The 25,026-nt window shown below is 42.7% G+C and overlaps 2 protein-coding genes across 5 annotated transcripts in view; one reads left to right on the top strand and one right to left on the bottom strand.

The window, feature by feature from the left end:
* FBXW8 (F-box and WD repeat domain containing 8) overlaps window positions 1–19,856 on the bottom strand; it is a 114,002-nt gene extending 94,146 nt beyond the window's left edge. The window contains exons 1-2 of one of the 3 annotated variants that reach the window (XR_007717645.1): window positions 19,452–19,849; window positions 7,746–7,850 (exon numbers count right to left, since the gene is read on the bottom strand). Coding sequence is in view for 2 of the 3 variants with exons in the window: in XM_050747992.1 (XP_050603949.1) it covers window positions 7,746–7,850; window positions 19,452–19,769 (423 nt within the window). In the remaining variant the exon portion in view is untranslated. Of the gene's footprint in view, window positions 1–7,745; window positions 7,851–9,993; window positions 13,110–19,451 lie in introns of those variants that run through there. The other 2 variants (XM_050747992.1, XM_050747993.1) reach the window with 2 other exon arrangements.
* The window catches only part of SPRING1 (SREBF pathway regulator in golgi 1), a 465,726-nt gene that overhangs the window by 246,075 nt on the left and 194,625 nt on the right, over window positions 1–25,026 (top strand). The window lies entirely within an intron of this gene.

Genomic DNA, 25,026 nt, shown 5'->3' with positions numbered 1-25,026 from the left:
AAAATTAGATTGCTTTTATTCTCAAAGGTCACAGACACAGCTCAGCTCCTGGCATGTGCTGCCTTCCGTAGGCTCTTTCTTATTCACATGTATTATTTTTGCTTTATGCTTTTTTTTCTAAACTTTTTAATTGTGGAAAAGTTCAAACACACAAGAGTAAAGTGAACAATATAAAGAACTCCAAAGTACCCATCACTTGGCTCAATGATCATTTGCCATTCTTGTTTCATCTAGCTCCCAATCTGTTTTTTAGAGTGATTTTGCCTTTCCCTAAATTTGTGCTTAAAGAAGGCAGGCACAACAATCACATGAATTAAAAGGAACTCCTGAGGGCACTTGGGTCTCCAGCATACAAGGAACCTTCCACATAACTTCCTGATAGACAAGTCTGGTGGCAAGGGTGAAAGTAAAGAACTAAGGGAACCCTGCCAGCAACTACAGGTCTGCAGAATCACTTCTGCCAGGAAAATCAATTCAGCCTCACTTGCAATGGATTCCTGACTTACACAGACTTCATTAAGATTATAGATCTTTAGCTATAAGCGCCTGGATTTTAGTTTCTCCTACATGGACATAAAATCACATTTTCCTTGAAACTTGAAATACCATCATCTAATATACTGGTCTTTAGTTCTACAATTACTTTTTTTTTTTTTTGCTGTCACCTACTTCTTGCTCACCAATATTATAAATTTCAAGTTTTTAACCTCTGTGGCTTCCCTCTTTTTCTTTATTGCTTTGTTTAGGCACATTTCTCTATCTTTTACTTGAAAAGCATGACATCATTACTTACGGGGCTGAATTCCTAAAATCACACATTAGGAAACACAAAGAACTAAAATATACATTAAAAAACTGAAAACAAAATTACAGAGCTGGAGAACAGATCAGTGGTTGCCAGGGGTTAGAGATGGAGCTGGGGGTGAAGGGGTCAGGGAAAGGACTTGAGGCCAGTGTCGCTGTCAAAGGCTGTGAAAGAGTAGCACAGGAGATTCTTGTGATGAATGTTCTACATGTTGACTGCAGTGGTCACGCAAATGTACATCCATGTAAAGTTCCATAGGTTCACAAATATGTGCATATAAAATAGCGATTTGTGGATTGTGCCAATGTCTGGTCCTGATTTTGCTACTGTTCTGTAGTGGGATATTACTAATGGAGGAGACTGGGGGTAGGCTACACGGGAACTCTCTGTACTATTTTTTGCAACTTCCTATGAATTTACAATAATTTTTAAAGTTTAAAAAATGAATGTTGGTAAATACCTAAAAGCCATCACTCCTCAGAATTATTCATGTTGTAATATAACAGCAGACTTACTTTTCTCCTAAAAACCAATTTGTAATTTTGAAATCAACAACTGTGTCATTGTTATCCACTAAAAAATAGTCTCCTTTAAATGCCAGGAATCCTGTGGGCATGAAAAAAGATGAACATAAAATTATAAATAGCAAGATTGTAAACCTGTTCAATGAACTGTCCAACAAGTAACTTTGCTTACTAAAAGCTACACTGTTTTCAAGATGTTTCGGCAAGAAACACTCCCACAGAGATATTAAGTCCCTTGAGGGACAACTATTGAAAGGAAGGAGCTGGAGACCTCAGCATCAAAAGTACACAAGGATCACAAAGTAATGTAGCGGGAGTTCAGTTTTCAAAACAAAGCCCCAAAAGCAGAAAAAGAGGAGGGGATATGGAAAGAAGGCAAAGTCAAAGCAAAATCAGTCTCAGGCATGGTTTGTGGGATAATTAAATCTCAAAGGCCTCCCAGTAACAGAGTTTCTTACTGTTAGTCAGTTACCAATTTGGCATAAAGATCTAAGCAAACAGGTTTTCTCCAAGGGCATACATTTAGTTCATGGTGCCAGTTCCACATAACTGGCTCAATTTCACTAAAATCCCAAGGCACCTAGATTAAAAGAGAGATGGAGAGAGAGAAAAAATGCAAGCCTCTTTAAAATGAAATCATAAAGCAGCAGGACATTCCACAGAAGGACTTCCTCCCTGTTTCAAAATAAAAACACCCCAAGAAACAAATGAAAATGCTACTTATTTTAATTATTTTGTGGTTTTAATTTTAATGATTAATGAAACAAAGCCAATTCTACAAACTACTGGCCTTCTATGGTCATTCTCATGTAAGAGCTCTATAAAAATAATGACTTCACAGATCACAGCCAACTTAGTCACTGTACGCTAACAGGGTTCTGTTTAAGAATATTTTCTATTCTTATACATGTGCTCTAAAAACCGGGTTAACAACAAAAAAAAAGAGCCAAATCCAACTGGCCATAGAGGGAAGAATTCTGGTGGACAATTGAACTACTGTGTTGCAAATTAAACTGTTCACACCTGCAGAATAATCTCACCAGCATAACCAATCTACCCTGTAATGCAGCCCCATTGTACCAAAAGGGGATCTCTTCTTCTACTAGATTCTATCTTTCTCTGATAAACTCTTTGGATGAGAAAACCAGCAGCAGATGTGAAAGCCACATGGCTCTCTACAAAGCAGGAGAGCAAAAAGCAATGTTAAAAGAAATGATTTCTTAAACAGCAGCTTGCTATCAAGAATGAAGATTTTATCATCTAATGCTGACTTTGTGTAAAGCAGCTAGCTATCAGACCCTGTTCCAAGACTTCGGCTAACAGCATCAGGCTGAAATCCAGGAATTGGCCTCATTTAGCTACACTCTTGTTTTCAACTCTTGGGAGCAGGGCCAATGTGTAAAGTTAGAATATAACAAATCAAATTTCCAAGGGGAAAGAAAACAATATAGGTACTCATGCTTAATGCGACTGATAGGCTCTGAGCACAGTTTACACTTCAGCACATTTTTTAAGTGAATTTTAGCCTTTAAATAATTTCCATCATTTCCTAAAGACACACACGCTGCATCAAAAAATATTTGCCAATGCCCCCACTTAAGCAATACTGCAACAATCAAGAATATTGAAAATTCTTTCAAATTCATATTCAAGTAGAAAAATGATTAAGCAAAATGCTTAATCATTAAAGAAAGAGTAGAACGGCTGGGCATGGTGGCTCACGCCTGTAATCCCAGCACTTCGGGAGGCCGAGGCAGGTGGATCACAAGGTCAAGAGATGGAGACCATCCTGGCCAACATGCTGAAACCCTGTCTCCACTAAAAATACAAAAATTAGCCGGGCGTGGTGGCACACCTGTAGTCTCAGCTACTTGGGAGGCTGAGGCAGAAGAATCACTTGAACCTGGGAGGCAGAGGTTGCAGTGAGCCGAGATCGCGCCACTGCACTCCAGCCTGGTGACAGTGAGACTCTATCAAAGAAAAAGAAAGAGTAGAACACCATAAACTATCTAAATGGTCCTGTATCATGTGTGATTTCACTGAACTGCCATGGAGGTAGCAAGCTCTAGAGTCTAAATTTGGCTACAGTTTTCACCACTCTCAAACCACCTTCATGTGCTGAACTTCATAGTCTTGGTGGTGCTTTGAATTTTATGTAGTTTTCCTACCAGTGAATTTTGCAAACCCTTTCTCCTGAAGCTGTAAACACCTGTGTAAAATGTGTTATAGAATCCAGGGATGAAAATGCTAACCACTAAACAAACTAATTTTCTGGCAGTTATGGAGAATGGATACTCCAGTGTCTCCTAGAGAATACAGTTGTCCATCAAAGGCCAAATGGTTAGCAATCAAACACCCATTTAACTTACGAAAAATCAACAGAAATCTATAAACGTAATACAATGCATTAACAGAATGAAGGAGAAAAACGGTGTGATCATCTCAATTAGGTGCAGAAAAAGCATCTGAGAACATTCAAGATCCTTTCATGATAAAAACTCTTAATAAATGAGGTATAGAAGAAATGGACTTTAACACAATAAAGGTCACATGTGACAAAACCAAAGCTAACATCATACTCAGTGAAAAGTTAAAAGCTTTTCTTCAGGAATAAGACAAGGATGCACACTCTCACCACTTCCGTTCGACATAGTACTAGAAGTCCCAGTCACAGCGATTAGGCAACAGAAAGAAATAAAAGGCATCCCAGTAGAAAGGAGGAAGTTATTCTGTTCCTGTTTAGACAATCTAAACATAAACATACGAAACCCTAAGTACCCCACCAAGAAACTAATAAACAAATTCAGTGATACTGCAGGGTACAAAATCAATATACAAAAATCAATAGAGTTTGTATACACTAACAACAAGCTATCTGTAAAAGAAATCAAGAAAATAATCCCATTCACAATAGCCACACCAAAAATAAATACTTAGGAACAAATTCAACCAAGGAAGCTAAAGACCAATATGCTGAAAACTATAAAACACTAAGGAGAAAAGGGAAGATACAAATAAATAGAAAAATATTCCATGTTCATGGATTGGAAGATGATTATCCAAATGTCCATACTACTCAAAGTGAGTGAAATGCAATCTCTATCAAAATTCCAAAGACATTTTTCACAGATATAGAAAAAAACAATGATACAATTTGTATACAAACACAAAACATTGCAAATAGCCAAAGCAATCCTGAGCAAAAAGAACAATGCTGGAGGCATCACAATACCTCATTTCAAAATATACTACAAAGCTATAGCAATATAAACAGCATGGCACTGGCATAAAAACAGATACATAGACCAGTAGAACAGAATTGACAGTCCAAAAATAAGTCTGTGCATTTACAGTCAACTGATTTTCAACGAAGGCACTAAGAACACACAATGGGGAAAAAAGTCTCTTCAATAAATGGTGTTGTGAAAACTGGATATCCACATACAGAAGAATGAAGTTAGATCCTCATCTCACACTATTATAAAGAAGTTAACTCTCACTTGAAGCCAGGAGTTCAAGACTAGCCTGGGCAACAAAGCAAGACCCTGTCCTTACAAAAAATTTAAAAGTTAGCTGGGCATGTTGGCGTGAGCCCATAGTCCCAGCTACTCTGGAGGTTCAGGTGGGAGAATCATGTGAGCCCAAAAGTTTGAGGCTACAGTGAGCTACAATCGCACCATTGCATGCCAGCCTGGGCAATAGAGTGAGACTCTGTCTCAATAAAAAATAAATAAATAAACTCAAAATGGATTAAAATCTTAAACATAAGAGTTGAAACTGTAAAACTATGAGAAAGAAACTTAGGGGAAAACTCCATGACACTGGTTATAGGTAATGATTTTTTGGATATGACCCCAAAAGAACAGGCAACAAAAACAGACAAATGGGATTACATCAAACTAAAAAGCTTTTGCACAGCAAAGGAAACAATCAACAGAGTACAGAGACAACCTACAAAATGAGAAAAAATATTTCCAAACCATGTATCTGATAAGCAGTTAATATCCAAAATATTACATAAGGAACTCAAATAACTCAACAGAAAGAAGACAAAAAACCCAATTTAAAAATGAACAAAGGACCTGAATAGACATTTCTCAAAAGACGACATACAAATGGCCAATAGGTATATTTAAAAATGCTCAACAGTACTAATCATCAGAGAAATGCAAATTAAAACTACACCTGTCAGAATGGCTATTACCAAAAAGACAAAACAAGTGCTGGCAAAGACATGGAGAGAAGGGAACCCTTGCACACTGTTAGTGGGAATGGAAATTAGCACAGCCATTAAGGAAATAGAGGTTCCTTAGAATATTAAAAATAAAACTACCATATGATTCAGCAATTCTGGTTGCTGGGTATACATCCAAAGAAGTAAAATCAGTATGTCAAAGTGATCTCTGTACTCCCAGACTCACTGCAGCATTATTCACAACAGCCAAGATACAGAATCAACAGATAAATGACAGATAATGTGGTATGTATACACAATGGAATACTGTTCAGCCTTTAAAAAAAAAAAAAGAAGGAAATCATGTCATTTACAACAACATGGTAGGTGAACCTAGAGGGCATTATGTTAAGTGAAATAAGCCAGCCACAGAAAGACAAATATTGCATGATCTCACTTAAACGCAGAATCTAAAAAAGCTAAGCTCATAGAAGTAGAGAGTAGAATGGTGGTTACCAGTGGCTGGCAGGGCAGGATGGGACACTGGAAAGATGTCAAAGGATACAAAATTTCAGTTAGATGGGAGAAATAAGTTCAGAGCTCTACTGTACAGTATAGTGACTTTAGTTAATGATGTATACTTGAAAATCACTAAAAGAATAGATTTTAAGTGTTCTCACCACAGAAAGTAAGTATGTGAGGTAATACATGTTAGTTACCTCAACTGAGCCATTCCACAATGCATAGATATTTCAAAAATCATGTTATACCTGATAAATATATATAACTTTATTTGTCCATTTAAAAAAATAAAACGAAATTTTTAAAAAAGAAAAATCAGGCCAGGCGCAGTGGCTCATGCCTATAATCCCAGCACTTTGGGAGGCTGAGGTGGGTGGATTACTTGGGGTCAGGAGTTTGAGACCAGCCTGGCCAATATGACAAAAATCCTGACTCTACTAAAAATACAAAATTAGCTGCGTGTGGTGGCATGCACCTGTAATCCCAGCGACTTGGGTGGCTGAGGCAAGAGAATAGCTTGAACCCAGGAGGCAGAGGTTGCAGGAAGACAAGATCATGCCACTGCACTCCAGCCTGGGTGACAGAGCAAGACTCTGCCTCAAAAAAAGAAAAGAAAAATCAATCACACACTCTTGGCCAAAAAGACGAGAACGAGAGAACAATTTTAATGGCATAAACCTTTGCCTCTTTCAAAGTGTGCCCAAAGCCACACTGGCATCCCCTGCTTAGAAAGTAGACTCAATGGGGCCGGCAGTGGTTCATGCCTGTAATTCCAGCACTTTGAGAGGCCAAGGCAGCAGATCACCTGAGATCAGGAATTTGAAATCAGCCTGGCCAGTGAAACCCCATCTCTACTAAAAATACAAAAATCAGCTGGGCATGGCAGCACGTGCCTGTAGTCCCAGCTACTCGGGAGGCTGAGGCAGGAAAACTGCTTAGGCCCGGGAGGCAGAGGTTGCAGGGAGCCAAGATCGTCCCACTGCACTCCAGCCTGGGCGACAGAGCAAAACTCCGTCTCAAAAAAAAAAAGAAAGTAGACTATCAGGCCCCACCACCAAATCTCCTGAATCTGAATCTGCATTTTATCAAGATTCCCCCATGATTCCTAAACACAATGCAGTTTGGCCTAAACGATATCTCCCACCATTCCACTCCACAGGCATATGCCCCAGAGTAAGCGTGAGACGGGTGACACTGATTTGCAATTCCCTTGGTGGGTCTCAGTTCTCACCCGCCTTGCACCTCACTGAGTGAGTTACTAACGTTTAAAGGGTACTTTGGACTATACACCTAAGACATGACTTCACCTAAAACATGTTCTGTCCCCGGGCTGACCCCTCAGCTACCAACCTAACAACTGGCTCAATTTAACCAAGGGCTCACATCTTTGCATTAAAAACTGTGAGTACATTAATAGCACAGACAAGCTCAATAAAGGCTGAGCACCAAGTTGTCGGCCACCAGCACACTGCCACAGGTCAGCCATAACTCAGACTCAGGGAGAAAAGAGCTCTTGGGCCACAGAAAGACACACACCGAGTGGTGATGTGGAACATAATCCTTTAAGGTCAAGGTGGCTTTCCTTCAAGTAAACTTGCCATCCAAGTCATTAATTCTGCAAAGTTTATAATTCTGTGAGTAAATTTCTATTACCTAGGAGAGTCCTATACTTTAATCACACATTTAGGAAAATCTTGAACATCTGTTGGCGACAGCTTACCTGTGCACATCTTCCTAGTTCTTTCCTGTCCAGATACTGAAATATATTGATTGCCAATTCATAAGGCAGTTGGATATCAAAGAAAGGCACATCATTCATTTCATTCTGAGGGAAAAAAAAAGGAAGTAAGTTTACAATTCTTAGATATGGTAATAACTCAAATTTACAGGCCCTTTAAATGACCAGAGATATTCTTAGGTGGTAATAAGATAGATGAGGCTGTTTCCCAGGAGGGAGGCATCCGTACTGTTTCACGAGGCAGTCATGGAACTATTTCAGAACCTGCCGGCCATCCTCCATTCTCTGAGCCCTCTACGCCTCCACTCCTCATATTCACTTAGGAAACCCATGTGACCATTTCCCATGGTGCTTCACAAAGCAGCAGGGGTGCTATCTTCCAGCCTGGTGTATGGCACAGGAATCAGTGCCAAGGTCTGTGGAAAGCCTCCTGACCTCTAAGGAAAGGTGAGCAGCAGGCGGCCAAGAAAGTGAGCCTTGAAATCAGGGAGGCCACCCCTCCTCCCAGGACAACCACCACTCCTCCCAACTAGGAAGGGAGTGAGCACACACAGCTAGAGAAAAGCTGCTTTAGGTCACTAAGGGGTTTTCACTGGGAAAAGAATAGGGCTATAAACACGAGCAAAAAGTAAACAAGCAGACACTGCTCTTGATGGAGGTGAACGCCACCTCTCCTTGGCCACTGGAGAAGTGCAAGGTTTCCTAATGCTCTCAGGGGCTTACACTGGTTAACCTGAGCAGGCCAGTGCAAACAAAGCAGTTCTTCTTCGGTGTCATTTATTAATGCAAAGAAATCAGAGCTCGACTGCCTTTGGATAAGCAATTAGAGATGAGGTAACGGGCTTTATTTGAGAGATAAGGCTGTCATGACGATCCTGGTAGCACAAAGCAATATGAGTGTAAAACAGAAAAAAAGCCAAGCGTACGTATGTACCCCTCTGCCTGTTCCCAATCCACCTGCCAAAGCTCACTTTGGTATGGGCTTCTGCAAAGCTAGGAAAAGCTGCACTCTGTGTCCCAATAGCATTCGCTTAATAAAATCCATTTCTAATAAGCTTTGGCTGACATCAGTGACTTACTGCTTACAAGCGAATTGTTAATTCACTAGTCAAATGCAGAGGTCTTACATATTGCAAGGCTGCTGTCTCAAAGCAAACAAACAAAAAATCACCTCAGTGTTTTTTAAGGGAGTCTAAGCACTGATTTAGACCCTACCAAGACTTAGGGTAAAGATTTTTCTGGAATGAAGTTTCTGTTCATCTAGGAATCTCGGGGCTAAAAGACAGCCCAGAGCATAAAGAGGAAATGCAGTATTTAACTGCAAAAATAGCGCAAAGGATGAAGGCCAAAAGGGATCTCTGGAGGAAAAAAAGAGTAAGAGTTGACAGCTCTCTGTGGGCAAAGAGAAGGAACAGAATGTTAAATCAAGAGAGGAATTTTGGCCATACAGAAAAAAAAAAAAAAAAAGGGAAAACAAATCTGCAAGTGTAATTAGAAGGCTCAGGGGTGCTTGCCTAAAAAAATAATGGAAAGTCATTGGTTTAATGTCAGGCTCCGTCCCCTCCCACAACTAACTGGCTTTACTCATCAAGAAAAGGAGGCATCACTTTCTCTCTCGGCCCAGATACAACTTGAGACTCCTCAAATCAACACTGGAGGGAGTCACTGCTTGCCAAGGAAAGCTACACTCGAGATGAAACTTTCATTTGTAATCATGGTCTTCCTCCTGCTTTCTTTTTTGGATTATTTTGACCTTGTGGAGAGGCCTTCTTTACCTACTTGGTAAAGAAACAAGAGAAAAATGTTCCTTATCCTCCTACAACCCGAACAAAGGCAAGGAAAAGCCTACGTTCATTGAAACTGAAGTCTCATTTAGCCTTTCACTGTTAGAGACTTGCCAGGCATTGCTTTCTTCAATTGGTCCCATTTAAGACTCACTAGGAACTGGTTTCTGGACTTGACACTACTCTGACGAGACAAAGGACACCCTTATCTTTGTTTTTAGCTATTCTGGTACAGAAAAGTCACACCTCTGGTAACAGGAGCCTTCCATCTTTTGCCTACTCCGTTGGCCTAGCCTCCATCCTCATCACGGAAGATAATGCCTGTATCTTGGCATCACCCTAGCCCTGCCACCAGCATCCTTGATCCCAACCAGCATAATCTCTGGAATGCAACCCAGCATGGAGGTTCAGAGCAGAGATTCAAACTGATACATGTGTTCGCTCACCTTACCAACAAGCAACCAGGTAAAGTGCATCTGTGCTTTCTCATCTGTAAAACAGGTAAAAGCACTCTATGAAACAGGTATGCTATTAAGAATAAAAATGAGACCCCATGCTGGTGTCACTGTTAATGCATGCATTATGACGGTTCTTGATCATTTACAAGTTCCGAAGGGCAACCACTGTTTCAAAGCATTGAACTGTAATTTTGTAAATGACGTTACACAGCCAAACTTTAAAAAATCACCGTGCTGTCAGAATTATTATCTAAACTCCAAAAGAGATAAAAGTCCCAGACTTTCATGTAGATGACCTTCCGTGTGGCTAACCACTGGAAAATGGTAGGGAAAAAAAAGAAACCAATACACTAAAGGAAGGTCCACATCTCAAGAAATATGTAGACCCCCCCGCAAGGTGAGGAGACCAAATGCTCAAGTTTCATGCTGCACACTTAAAGACTAATTCTGGCATGACATTCTATTAATGGTCCCTATCATCCATACTGCAGTGGGTCACTCAGATCCCGCTTCGGTCCCACTCATTCCCCTAGATGAAAATGTTGCCTGCTGTTGACTGACAGCTGAGTCCCTTCACAGGCACTGGTCAAACAAGCTGCCTCACCCAAGTTGCATCCCCTCCCATCTCCCCTAAGGCAGCCTGTATCCAATGACTAGTCCATGGCTGGGTACAAAGGCCTGGCCCCCTTGCTCAGTTCAGGATCTCTCCGAAAGGAAAATTCACTAAAGCACCTACATGCAAATCTCCATTTCAGAATCTATTTTTTGAAAAGTTCAATCTTTTTTTTTTTTTTTTTTTACCAAAGCGATAGACACGACCCATGATAGTCCTGTGTTCAACATATTCCCAAGGGTTCTTACGCACACCTCCAGAGACATTAATCTAGGTAAGCTACTTCCTCTCCCCTCCTTGAGGAGGATACCAGAATGCAGATAAATGAGTGACATCACTCCACCAGCCAACCAACAAACCAGAGTAAATTCAAGGTTTAGTAACTGATTCATCAACTTCAGTTTGTTATTATTGGAAATATCATTTGGGAAACACCTTACAAGAGACAGAGTTGTGAGCATATCTGGCCCTGTGGTTGAAAACACACCTCTTTTATAAGTGTGCATGATGTGACAAGGATGTGAAGCCACATCCTGGACAACAAAAGCTGTGGTCTAGTAACCACGTAAATCCTACTACTGTCGCGGCGGCAGAATGTCTTAGGCACTCTGATTGGTTACTTCCCACAGTTCATAAATGTAGGTCAAAAACACTACTTGCTACTAGTGTGCAGAGAAATACCTTGTTATCTGAAAGACACTATCAGCCAGAGGTTGGTTAACGGATAAAAAGTGCAGCTAGACAGGAAGTTCTGGTTCTCTGTAGCACTACAGGTTGACTATAATTCACAACAATTTATTGTATATTTTCAAATAGCTAGAAGAGATTTTGAATGTTTACAATGCAAATAATAAATGTTTTAGGTGATGGATATGTTAATTACCCTGATTTGGTCAATATACATTGTATACATGTATCACACTGTGCCCCATAAATATGTACAATTATAATGTGTCAATTAAAAATTAAAAAAGTAAAAGATGCTATCAGTCTTCCACCTAGACTACTGCAAAGCACATAGCCATCCAAAAAGTTATGGGCCATATTAACCCAACTCTACACTGAATTAAAAACATGAAAATGGACAACTTGGCATTTCAGAAACAAAGAAAAAGGAAGGAAAAGGAATTAAAGACATTGGAAATATTAAAATAGGGAAATCTGGTCAAACTATACAAGTATCAACATGGCTACAATATCTGGAGAAAATAATTTTGCAGTAGTTGAATAGCTCCCAGCAATTCCTGAGAATGGCCAAATTTATTCTATAGGAGACCAATAAATTCAAAATATTAGTATTCCTTCAATGTTCAGGAAAAGAATCTGTTTGATAACATACAACCTTGTTTTTTAATTCTTTGACAATGTCCCAGATATCGACTCTCTACCACTATTGGGGACTTTTGTCCTGTATTACACATCAAAATCACCTGTGGAACTAAAAAAAAAAAAAATGCCAAGGGCCCTACCCAGACCTACTGCCCCGAATTTCCAGATTTAGGGCTCAAGCACCTCTTTTTCTTTTGAGATGGAGTCTTGCTCTGTCGCCCAGTCTGGAGTGCAGTGGCACGATCCTGGCTCAATGAAACCTCTGCCTCCCAGGTTCAAGTGATTCTCATGCCTCAGCCTCCCAAGTAGCTGAGATTACAGGCACACATCATCACACCTAGCTAATTTTTGTATTTTTTAGTAGAAACAGGGTTTTGTCATGTTGGCCAGGCTGATCTCGAACTCTCAGCCTCCACCTGCCTTGGCATCCCAGAGTGCTGGGATTACAGGCGTGAATCACCATACCCGGCTTAAGCATCTCTTTCTCAGGTGATCGTCATGCACACTAAAAGTTGAGAACACAACCCCACATCATAGGCAGATATAAAAATCTATCCATCCCCTCTCTCCTAGTCAAGGAACACACACACACACACACACTCACACACACACAAATGGGTCATATTACTTGGTTAATTTAAAGTCAGTGAATACTAGATTTTCCCAAAGTCTACTGGACTTACTCCAAAAACACTGAGAGAAATTGCAAAGAGATCCATCCCCAGGGAGGCTGATTTGTATTCCTATGTGCTAATGTAAGACTAATTCTGTAAATGGATTGGTTTTGTGCCTTACTGTTAGAAATTTAATCTGTCTTCTCTTGTTTAATAGAAGAAGGGATAATTACTAAAAGCCAAAGCAGTAAAAAGTGAAGAAACTGACTTAAGGTTTTTGTTCTCAATGTACATCTCCAGGGCAAAAAGAACATGAAAGATCTCTCTGGGTGGTGGTTTAAGAAACTGAGAAAAGCACCTTGAGTTCAAAGAAGAGATTTGTAATAACATTTTTACTAAATCTATGACTGAAAGGAGACTGTTTTCTACAGGCGTTTATCTCAACTTTCCACATACTGCAAAAGCTGAGCGGAGTAGACCCACACAATCTCAATCAGAAGAAATAGATGAGTTTCAGTTTCACCTGTGTCTTCTTTGAGACGGAAAAAGCTGGTTGGCTGGTGGGGGCGGGGGGGAGGGGAAGGTCTGAAAGGCAGTCAAGATAAACAAGCATCCATTTATAATCCACAATTTGTCTCAAAATATATATTCTTATATACAAAAAGAAAAAAAGTCAGAAATAGACCAGGCACAGTGGCTCACATCTGCAATCCCAATACTGGGCGACTGAGATGGACAGCTCATTAGGGGCCAGGAGTTCAAGACCAGCCCAGGTAACATAGTGAGACATCGTCTCTAGAAAAAAGAAATAAATTAGCCAGGTGTGGTGGCGTGCACCTGTAGTCCCAGCTACTTAGGAGGCTGAGGTGGGAGGATGGCTTGAGTTTGGGAGGTCGAGGCTACCGAACCATGATCACACCACTGCACTCCAGCCTAGGCAAAAGAGAGAAATCCTGTCTCCAAAAAAAAAAAAAAAAAAAAGAATGTCAGAAATACACCAAAATGTTAACAATGGTAGCCTCTAAGCAATGATATCAGTAAAGATTTTTATTTTGTTCTATTCTTCTTAATTTCCTAAATATTTCTACAGTGAGCACATGATATTTTCACAGATGCAGAAAAGCAACACATTTTTTTTTTTTTTTTGAGATGGAGTCTCGCTCTGTCGCCCAGGCTGGAGTGCAGTGGCCGGATCTCAACTCACTGCAAGCTCCGCCTCCCGGGTTTATGCCATTCTCCTGCCTCAGCCTCCCGAGTAGCTGGGACTACAGGCGCCCGCCACCTCGCCCCGCTAGTTTTTTGTTTTGTCTTTTTTTTGTATTTTTCAGTAGAGACGGGGTTTCACCGTGTTAGCCAGGATGGTCTCGATCTCTTGACCTCGTGATCCACCCATCTCAGCCTCCCAAAGTGTTGGGATTACAGGCTTGAACCGCCGCGCCCGGCCCACATTTTTCAAGTAAGGTAACTTATGTTCAAAATACTATCTAAATTCAGGGCCACACCAGGTGCTAGGGTGAGCGAGGTGCTGTCAGCAAGTATATAAGAAATAGTCTACACTCAAAGAGCTAAAATCTTTTATAGAGGTAAGTCATTGTCATGTAAAATGAAATAAATACAGGAGACTACAACAGGCAATATAGATCGTCCCCTAAGGCACTCCAAAGTTCATTAGTAAGCCAACTCTATAGAAGTTGGAAATCATTTCTCCAAACTATGCTATAAAGAGCGGCTAAGCTCCCAAGCAGTCCACAAAAAAACAATTTATCTCTTAACATTTAACCTAATCCCCGTGCCTAGCTATAAGAGCAAAAGGGATTCAATAAATAGTTGTTGATCGTATGTGCGGGTGATATAAGTGAACTATAATACTACAGAATCTAACTAGCTCAGTGCCTTGCACACAGTAGATGCACAATAAATGTCCACGGAATTTGATTTATCCTTTTTTTACGAGAATAGGCTTTCCAGCTTCAAGACACATTCTCACTCCCCTGGGGACTCTAGCAAGGGAAGAAGGTAGAAGATGCTAACCTAAAGAAGGGCAAGTGCTGGGGGAAATCCCAGGAGGCTGGCTGTGGTGGTGAAGGAGGGTGGTGTGAAGCAAAATGGGCTGGGCCTCTGCTTTGAGCCCCCTTTTAATCCAAACGGGGATCTGAGCTTTAGGACATGACGAGGAGAGAAGACAGGAAGAGGAGAAGTTTCAGGTCCCAGAGGGGTACCACAGTGGGTGTGGTTTTGTGAAGAGTAAAGATGTTCACATACAGGGGGCTCAAACACTGCAGGCACATTCCCACCATCAGGACTGGCTATAGAATTTGTGGGGCCCGTTGGTCAAAAATGATTAAGATCATTGAAAATGATCAAGGCGGCCGGGCGCGGTGGCTCAAGCCTGTAATCCCAGCACTTTGGGAGGCCGAGACGGGTGGATCACGAGGTCAGGAGATCGAGACCATCCTGGATAACACGGTGAAACCCCGTCTCTACTAAGAAATACAAACAACTAGCCGGGCGAGGTGGCGGGCGCCTGTAGTCCCAGCTACTCGGGAGGCTGAGGCCGGAGAATGGCGTGAACCCGGGAGGCGGAGCTTGCAGTGAGCTGAGATCCGGCCACTGCACTCCAGCCTAGGCTACAGAGCGAGACTCCGTCTCAAAAAAAAAAAAAAAAAAAAAAAAGAAAATGATCAAGGCAACAGAGCATTCAACTAAGTGTGGGTCCCAGCCACCACAGAACCTTTGCACTTGCCCGTCTTGGCCTAGAATCCCCTCCCCCAGATCTCTGTATGTTCAGTCCTCACCTCCTGTAGGTTCTCCATGAAACGTGACCTTCCCAGAAAGACCCTGTTGGACGGCACTATTTAAAATTATAGCCCCTCTCCTGGCAGATACACTCTATCCGTCTGCTTATTTTTTCTCCAGAACTTTTATTACTGACAATTATTTGTCCATTGTCTAACTCCCTCTTCCCCAGCATGTAAGTTATACAAGGGCACAGGTTTTTTTCCTTCTTGTTTGATGCTATATTTTCAGTGCCTGGAACAGTGGCTGGTCCTAAGAAGACACTTAATAAATATTTATGGGATTAATGAATGAAACCCAAGCTGCTTCAAGCAGCAGACCCTTCCAACAAAGACCAGATGTAAGTCACAAGTTGTTCTAGTATACACAGGCATCATTTCAAAAGGTTCGTAAGTAGAGGCCTGCTAATTCGTGAATAACATGAAAAAATGAACGGCACTGAGGATAAAAACTTTTTAGTTGGGGGAAAGGGAGAAATTTGGATTGGAGAAATCAGGGAAGAATTAACACAGGAGACAGAACTCAAGCTGAGCTTTAAAAGGTAGGCAAAGAACAGGAAAGAGGAAAGGAAGTTATTCCAGGTAAGTCAATTCATGAGTACACATTTGGTTTGGTTTGCTGTCTCACGGAATGTTAGCCAGAAGAAAAGTGTTCACATTAGGGAGCTTCCTTATTTGTGTTTAACTTAAAAACAGAAGAAGGTTAAGCCATTAAATCTATCTTGTTGGCAACATAGATGCAGGATCTGACAGGTTAAATATTGACATAGTGAGTGCTAAATATTGGCCAGCAGTATTAAAACTTTCAGCAGACTTAAAACTCCATATCTTAACCTAGAAGAATGCTTTGAATGTTCAAGGGTTCTAACAACAATAGAGCCTTTATAAAGTTGCTGTCAGAAGCAGTGATTTTGCCCACATTATTTCAACTCAACAAATGTAGATAGGGCCCCTACTGTACTAGTATGGCAGGTGGAGGTAGAATAGTAAGGCAACAGATCCTGCCCTCCAGGGATTCACAAGAGGCGGAAGTTAAGGGCTCATCGGTGATAAGTTTCAGCAAAGAGGAAGTAAAATAGCATAGCAAACTGAGTACTGATGAAAATGGCACCAGCTTACATTTATTGGGCCCTTACGGTACTCCAGGTTTGGTGCTAAGTTCCATGCCTATTTCATGACCTCTTCACAAGATAGGTACTAAAGGGCACCTTTAAAATTAGAGGTGCCCCAAAGGTTGTAGCTCCTCATAGAGAACCTAGTAGTACCTAATGTGGTGATTCTGAAGGGATCAGAAGAGACCAGGGACGTGAATTCCAGGAAGACAGGGAAGGCCTTTTCCAACAACATGAAACATTCGGATGTGCCCTCCAGATCCTCCAGCATGCAGGTCCCGTCTATTTTTAGAATACAACAAACCCTTGAATAACACGGGTTTGAACTGCTTGGGTCCACTTGTATGCAGGTGTTTTCCATAAACGTTGCATCGAATGTGCCTGCCTCTCCTTGCACCTCTGCCACCGAGACAGCAAGACCAATTCCTCCATCGCAGCAGCAGCAGCAGCAGCAGCCTACCCAGCGTGAAGGCAATGAGAATGATGGCCTTTGTGATGAGCCACTTCCACTTAATGAATACATACATTTTCTCTTATAATTTTATTAATGACACTTTCTCCTCAAGCTTACTTTATTGTAAGGCTACAGTATGTAACACACATAAAATACAAAATATGCGTTATCTGACTGTTATCTCTAAGGCTTCTGGTCAACAGTAGTTAAGTTCTGGGAGAGTCAAAAGTTACATGCAGATTTTTTACTGCAAGGAGGTCAGTTTCCCTAACCCCCCTGTTGTTCAAAGGTCAACTGTACTTGATTTACTTCTTTACTATTTTTGGCATCAATGCCTATACCTCTAAGGTGTTACAAATGGAAAGCCTTGAGAATCAGGACCTTAAAGCAAAGGAGGCTATACAGTAGAGTATAATGTCTGAAACTTGCCTGATCATGCCAGTCATCCGATTTCAGGACCCCTTCCCTGGTGAGGGAATTAGCAGGTCTGGGGAGGGTCCAGAACTTTATTATAACAAAGCCTGAAGGGATTCTTACGCAAACTCAAGTGCACGTGGTGAAACTTGGAATTGAAAAGACCTGGATCCAAATTCAATCCCCAGAATCTATCAGCTGGGGTAACGCTGGGCAAGTTACAGAGAATCTCTGAGTTTCTTCATTTGTAAAAGAAGAGTTAAAATCTACCTCACAGGATTGTTACATTCGAATTAGGGCAGAGCACAGGACTAAACACTTGGTAAAAACTCAAATAGGAGCTATTAATGCTATTTGAGTAAACTACACATTACATGAAATAAGCCGTTATTTCTTGAAACAGTTTGCCACTTAAAGAATTATTCTCCCCAGCACTTTGGGAGGCCGAGACGGGCGGATCACGAGGTCAGGAGATTGAGACCATCCTGGCTGACACGGTGAAACCCCGTCTCTACTAAAAAATACAAAAAAAACTAGCCGGGCGAGGTGGCGGGCGCCTGTAGTCCCAGCTACTCGGGAGGCTGAGGCAGGAGAATGGCGTGAACCCGGGAGGCGGAGCTTGCAGTGAGCCAAGATCACGCCACTGCACTCCAGCCTGGGCGGCAGAGCGAGACTCTGTCTCAAAAAAAAAAAAAAAAAAAAAAGAATTATTCTCGGCCGGGCGCGGTGGCTCATGCCTGTAATCCCAGCACTTTGGGAAGCCGAGGCAGGCCGATCACGAGGTCAAGTGATCGAGACTATCCTGGCTAACACAGTGAAACCCCGTCTCTACTAAAAATACAAAAAGAAATTAGCTGGGAGTGGTGGCGGGCGCCTGTAGTCCCAGCTACTGGGGAGGCTGAGGCAGGAGAATGGGGTGAACCTGGGAGACGGAGCTTGCAGTAAGCCGATATCGCGCCACTGCACTCCAGCCTGGGCGACAGAGCAAGACTCAGTCTCAAAAAAAAAAAAAAAAAAAAATATTATTATTCTCAATTGGGAGGATCACTTGATCTCAGGAGTTTGAGACCGGACTGGGCAATACAGGGAGACCTTGTCTCTACCAAAAAAATTTTAAAAATTAGCTGAGTGTGGTGGTGCATGCGTGTACTTCCAGCTACGCGGGATGCTGAGGGAAGAGGATGGCTTGAGCCAGGCAATTTGAGGCTGCAGTGGGCCAGGAGTGCAACACTACACTGTAGCCTGGGCAAGAGGGCAAGACCCTGTCTCAAAAAAAAAAAAAAAAAAAAAAAAAAAAACAGAAAAAAAAAAAAAAGTGGGTTCCCAACTGGAAAGCTGTAGAAACTTCCTTTGGGCCTAATTTAAATCAAACCATTAGAACCTGGTGCCTTGTCCGCTTAACCTGTGAGCCACGGATGCATTTCAGCTGTTCTTGATTTTCCCAACTTTTTGAAGGTGGTTATTTTTAACGGACAGAGGGTCCCCAGCTTCCTCCAGATTCTCCAAGGGATCCATGCCCCACAAAAAGATAAACTCTATCCTAATTAAAGTGCCCAAGAGATTCTTCCTCCTCTTCCTCCTTTTTTTCTGAGTTAATTTTTTTGCACGGTTGCAAAAATTAAATAGTGCAAACAGTATACAAAGAAAAGGCAAAATTCCTTCCTATCCATTACCTGGGTCCTCCTTTTCAAAGGCAACCTTTGTTCAAAGTTTAGGTAGCTTTCAAGAGCAGGTTTCTCAACCCCACACTTACTGACATTTTGGCCTGGATAATTTTTTGTGCGTGCTGTCCTGTTCATTGTAGGATGTTCACGAGCATCTCTGGCCTCTAACCACTAGATGCTCAGTAACATGCACACAAACACACCCCGATGAGGCACCCAAAAATGTCTGCAGACACTGACACATCTGGGGGAACAAAATCGCCCTGGTTGAGAAGCGCTGCTTCCAGAAAGACCCTATGCACGCACAAACACCGGTGTTTGTGCGTCTACTCATTTTCTCGGGCAACTGATGGCACAGAGTTACTCTCCAAATCACTGCAGGGGTTTGTCCTGGGGGCGGGGGCCGGCGCAGGCATTGGGGGGCGGGGTGGGGGAGGCGACGGCCACTCACCAGGTCGCGGATGAGCTGGTCCACCAGCTGCTCCCCGCCCCCGGCACCCTCGCGGGCCAGAAGAGAACGGGAGCGGCTCGCCACGTCCTGCCCCTCGGTCCGAGTCGCCCGCGCTGCCGGGGGCCTCCCCGCGCCCTCCAGGAGACCCTGGGCCAGCGCCGGGTCCCCCGAGGCCTGTTCGCCGCGCCCGGGGACCACCTCCGGCCGCCGAGCCCACCTCTCGGCAGCCTCGGGCCGTCGCCGCTTCCTCGGCGCCTGGGCCTGCGCCAGCTCCTCCTGCCAGCGCCGACGGAACTCATCCAGGCTGCAGTCGTCCATATTCACTGCTCCCGGCGCTCCACGTTCTCCTCGGTTCCACCGGGTGCCACGGGACAGTCCCTTCCAGGGAAGTGTCCGCCGCGGCCGGAAGCCGCTGTTGCCGCAGCTCTAGGGTTCCGGGTGGGCGGCCACGCCTCCGCCACGCCCCCCGCGCTGCCCCTGTGCGCAAGTGGTGGTCTGGCTTGTAGTGCCCAGGCGGAGGTCTACGCAGCTGCTCTTCAGCCGGTCAGCTCTCCTGCCTATCACTTTTGCTAAGCTCTGACTTTGCGCCGAGCATTGTTCCTTCATTCAACAAACATGCATTGAGCGACTACTATATGCCAGGCACCGAGAATTCAGCATTTAAATCTGCAAAACAAAACAAAAAACCCTGACGTCTGGGAGCATGCGTTTAAGTGGGAAGGGAGACTTTAAACAAAGAAATATGAACATTTGAATCAGTGATAGGTATTAGGAAGAAAACAAAATAAGGTAAGGTAAGGGGAGTAAGGATTGATAGTGAAAGTCTCTTTAAGATGTTATTTGAATTAAAATGTAAAAGAGAATCAATGGGTGGATAAAGAAACTGGTATATACATATGGTGGAATACTACTCAGCCATAAAAAGGAATAAATTCACGGCATTCGTAGCAACCTGGATGGGGTTGGATGCTATTATTCTAAGCGAAGTAACTCAGGAATGGAAAACTAAACATCATATGTTCTCACTCATAAGTGGGAGCTAAACTACGAGGATGCAAAGGCATAAGAATGACACAGTGGACTTTGGGAACGGGAGACGGGGGAGAAGGGAGAGTGGGAAGGTGGGGAGGGATAAAAGACTATAACTTGGGTTCGGTGTCTACTGCTTGGGTGATGGGTGCACCAAAATCTCACAAATCACCACTAAAGAACTTACTCATGTAACCAAATACCACCTCTTCCCAAAAAAACCTATGAAAAAAATAAAAAATAAAATAAAATCCGAAAGAGAAACCAGCCAAGGGAAGGTCAGATCTTAGGAGAGAGATTTCCAGAAGGAAATCCAAGGGCTTTAAGATGGGAAAGAAAGTGACATACGATGGCATTCCACTTAAAAATGTTTTCTTTGCACCTGAATTCCCTCAGCCGGAAGTTCCCCCCCCACCTTGACCTGGTTAACTCCTACACATCTTTCATATCTCAACTCACATTTCACTTAATCTTCCAACCTCCACTCAAGAAACATCAGGTATCCCTGTTATTCATTCTCACAGCATCCTGTACTTCTCATCATAATCCATAACACAATTTGTAATTTTATTTTTATGTGTGTGTGTGTGTGTGTGTGTATATATATATATATATCCCTTCCCTTCTAGATTGGCAACTCTTAGCTTTGAGGCTGGTGATTAATACATGCTCAATAAATGTTTTGTTTTGTTTTGTTTTGTTTTTGAGATGGAGTCTCGCTCTGTCGCCCAGGCTGGAGTGCAGTGGCGCTCTCTCGGCTCACTGCAAGCTCCGCCTCCCGGGTTCACGCCATTCTCCTGCCTCAGCCTCCCGAGTAGCTGGGACTACAGGCGCCCGCCACCACGCCCGGCTGATTTTTTTGTAGTTTTGGTAGAGACGGGATTTCACTGTGTTAGCCAGGATGGTCTCGATCTCCTGACCTCGTGATCTGCCCGCCTTGGCCTCCCAAAGTGCTGGGATTACAGGCGTGAGTCGCGGTAAATGTTTACTGAATGAATAACAACGCTTTAAGATGAGAACTATTCTTGTCCCCCACTTTACAAATGAGGAAACTGAGGCATAAAAATTTGGCAAACTTGTCCAAAATCACACAGCTGGTAATTTGCAGATCCAGGACTCTTTTTTTTTTTTTTTTAACTCTAGACATGACCTGTTAATCATTAAATTATACAGCCCACATGCCTACGCCAGCTAAGAATCACATGGCTGCCTCTAGTTACCATGATTTTTTTTTTCAATGTAGTAATAGTAATGGCATGACCTGGGCTCTACAGTCAAACAGACAGATTCAGGTGGGAATCCCAGCACCCCCATTTATTCACATCTCATTTCTTCTTGCAATGCCACTTTTAGAAATTTACCCTAAGGGAAGAAGAATACTTAGGTGAATATTTACTGAAACATTATTTATAGAACTGAAAATCAGAAGCAATCTAATTGCCGACAATAGACAAGACATTGATTAAATAAACTGTGCTCCGTTAGAATGTAAGAAAGATCCTGGCTGGGTGTGGTGGCTCACGTTTGTAATCCCAGCACTTTGGGAGGCCGAGGCTGGTGGATCACCTGAGATCAGGAGTTCAAGACCAACCTGGCCAACATGGTGAAACTCTGTACTAAAAATACAAAAATTAGCTGGGCGTGGTGGCATATACCTGTAAACCCAGCTACTCAGGAGGCTAAGGCAAGAGAATCGCTTGAACCCTAGAGGCGTAGGTTATAGTGAGCCAAGATCATGCCTCTGCACTCCAGCCTGGGTGACAGAGCGAGACTCCATCTCAAAAAAAAAAAAAAAAAAAAAGGAAAAGAAAGACAGAAGGAAGGAAGGAAAGGAAAGAAGGAAGGAAGGAAGGAAGGAAGGAAGGAAGGAAGGAAGGAAGGAAGGAAGGAAGGAAGGAGAAAAAGACCCTATCTAGAATGCCAGCTCCCTAAGAGTAGAGGGCTGATCTATTTTGTTAACTACTATGTTTTCACCACCCAAAACAGTGCCTGGAATATAGTAGCTGCTCAATAAATAATGAATAAATGAACTACTGTGCAGCTATTAAACGTTACATTGGAGAAGAAAATTTTATCACATGAAAAGAATTTCACAATATAGCAAGTGAAAAAATTCAGGCTATATAATCATATATACAGTATAACCTGTGTTGCATCTTTTTTTTTAAGTGTGTATGTGCATTCTAAAAGGAAGAATATATACCCAAACATGCATGGAAGAAATTTCTAGAGAAGGTAAGATTATGGGTGATTATCATGTTCTTTTTCTTTATCTCTATATTCTAATTTTATTTTCCTTTTTTTTTTTCTCTTCTTTTCTTTTGAGACAGGATCTCGCTCTGTCACCCGGGCTGGAGTGCAGTAGTGCAACCTCAGCTTACTGCAATCTCCACCTTCCAGGCTCAATCAATCCTCCTGCCTCAGCCTTCCGAGTAGCTGGGACTACAGGCATGCACTAACATGCCCAGCTAATTGTTGTTGTTGTTTGTAGAGAGGGTTTCGCCATGTTGTCCAGGCTGGTCTTGAACTCCTGGGCTCAAACAATCTGCCTACCCCAGCCTCCTAAAATGCTGGGATTACAGGTGTGAACCAACATGCGCAACCGTATAGTCTAATTATCTACAGTGAATGTTGTCCAAGCCTGGGTTCTCACAGTAAGCAAGCCTGAGCCCTGGGTTTGTAGGGAGCTAGTTTATTTAGAGAAGTGATTCTAGAGCAGAGGCCTGGGAGACTAAGAAGAGTGAGACAAGGAAGAAGGGACAGTTAATTGAAAGAGCATCTTCGAGCCGGGAGTGGTGGCTCATGCCTGTAATCCCAGCACTTTGGGAGGCTGAGGTGGGCGGATTGCTTGAGATCAGGAGTTTGAGACCAGTCTGACCAACATGGTGAAACCCTGTCTCTACTAAAAATACAAAAATTAGTGGGACATGGTGGCAGGCACCTGTAATCACAGCTAGTTGGGGTGCTGAGGTAAGAGAATTGCTTGAACCTGGGAGGTGGAGGTTGCAGTGAGCTGAGATCGCACCACTGCACTCCAGCCTGGGCGACAGTGTGAGACTGTCTCAAAAAAACAACAAAAAAAGAAAGAGCATCTTTGAGTTGTTCTCCCATGGCAATTTAGGCTCATTCCACTAGCACCTTCTAAGGAGCCTTAGAACACAGCTCAGAATTGTCTTCCCAAGAGATAAGAACCAGAAGAGGGAAGCATTTGTCCAGTGACTCTCATCCCCTGCTAGAGAAAGGCTAAGCCAGGAGCTTTAACAACCTCCCACTTCTAGATTGTGTATAAGTGAATGGATTATCATGGATGTTCCATATCAAGGCAGCAGAGATGCTCTGGGGCAAAAAGCAGGAGGTACTCTGTGCAGCTAACAGGAACGACCGTCAGGTTACAGGTGTGCAAAGCCAGCTGCTACAGCAACGACTAAGGTAAAAGATCAGTCAAGTGATGCAAGATGGAACATAAGCATCCAATGCAAATAAGCATTCTCTCTCTCTCTTTTTTTTTTTTTTTTTTTTTTCTTGTAAAGGTTTTATTATACACAGAAGGGGAAGAAGTCTCAGTTCTTTCTGGCAGCCATTCACTTCCTGGAGGTCAAGACATTGCCCAGCCCCTCTCACTTCTTATGGTGCAGATGTGTGTCCCCACTCTCTTCTTAATGAACTTGAGAGTCCACTTTTTCTTGGAGACCTTGAACAGTTCCAAGGTGCATCACTTATATGGAACAAATTATGTTCCCACACGAACTTTATGTCCCACACGAACTTTCTGTGCTGCGGTGGGGTGCCGTGCTTGCTCACATTCTTGGTCCTCATCTTGTGGCCTTCACTGAGACCCACAGACATGGGAGACCACAGAACCATGGCTGCTGCTCATCAATGGCTGCTGACAATAAGTATTATTTGTAATAAAAATAAAAATGAGCTAATTTTTCCCCATTCTGCTAGCATTCCATTCATCCCACATACCTTCCATGTGAAATTCATGGGTCAAACTTGCTTTGAGTATCTACTTGCAAGTCAAAAGCCAAATATCACTTTTCTGGTATCTCTAGATGTTATAGACCATCTAACACTTAAAACAGAAAGCAAACTGGAATTTTTTTTAAAAAATGGGGTCTCACTCTGTCACCCAGGCTGGAGTGCAGTGGCATGATCGTAGCTTACCGCAGCCTCGAACTCCTGGGCTCAAGTGATCCTCCTGCCTCAGCCTCCCAAGTAACTGGAACTATAGGAGCATGCCACTGTCTCAGACTAATTTTTAAGTTTTTAGTAGAGAGGAAGTTGGTCATCTGGTTGGTCTTGAACTCCTGGCCTCAAGCAGTCCTCCTACCTCAGAGGATTACAGGCATAAGCCCCCAAGCCCAGCCTCAAACTGGAAAATTTTAAACACTAAATTATGCTGGCCAGGCGCGGTGGCTCAAGTCTGTAATCCCAGCACTTTGGGAGGCCGAGGCGGGCGGATCACGAGGTCAGGAGATCGAGACCATCCTGGCTAACCCGGTGAAACCCCGTCTCTACTAAAAAATACAAAAAACTAGCCGGG

Source organism: Macaca thibetana, chromosome 11 (genome assembly GCF_024542745.1).
Source record: "Macaca thibetana thibetana isolate TM-01 chromosome 11, ASM2454274v1, whole genome shotgun sequence".
Classification (NCBI taxonomy): domain Eukaryota; kingdom Metazoa; phylum Chordata; class Mammalia; order Primates; family Cercopithecidae; genus Macaca; species Macaca thibetana.
This window is presented reverse-complemented; position numbering and strand designations above follow the sequence as displayed.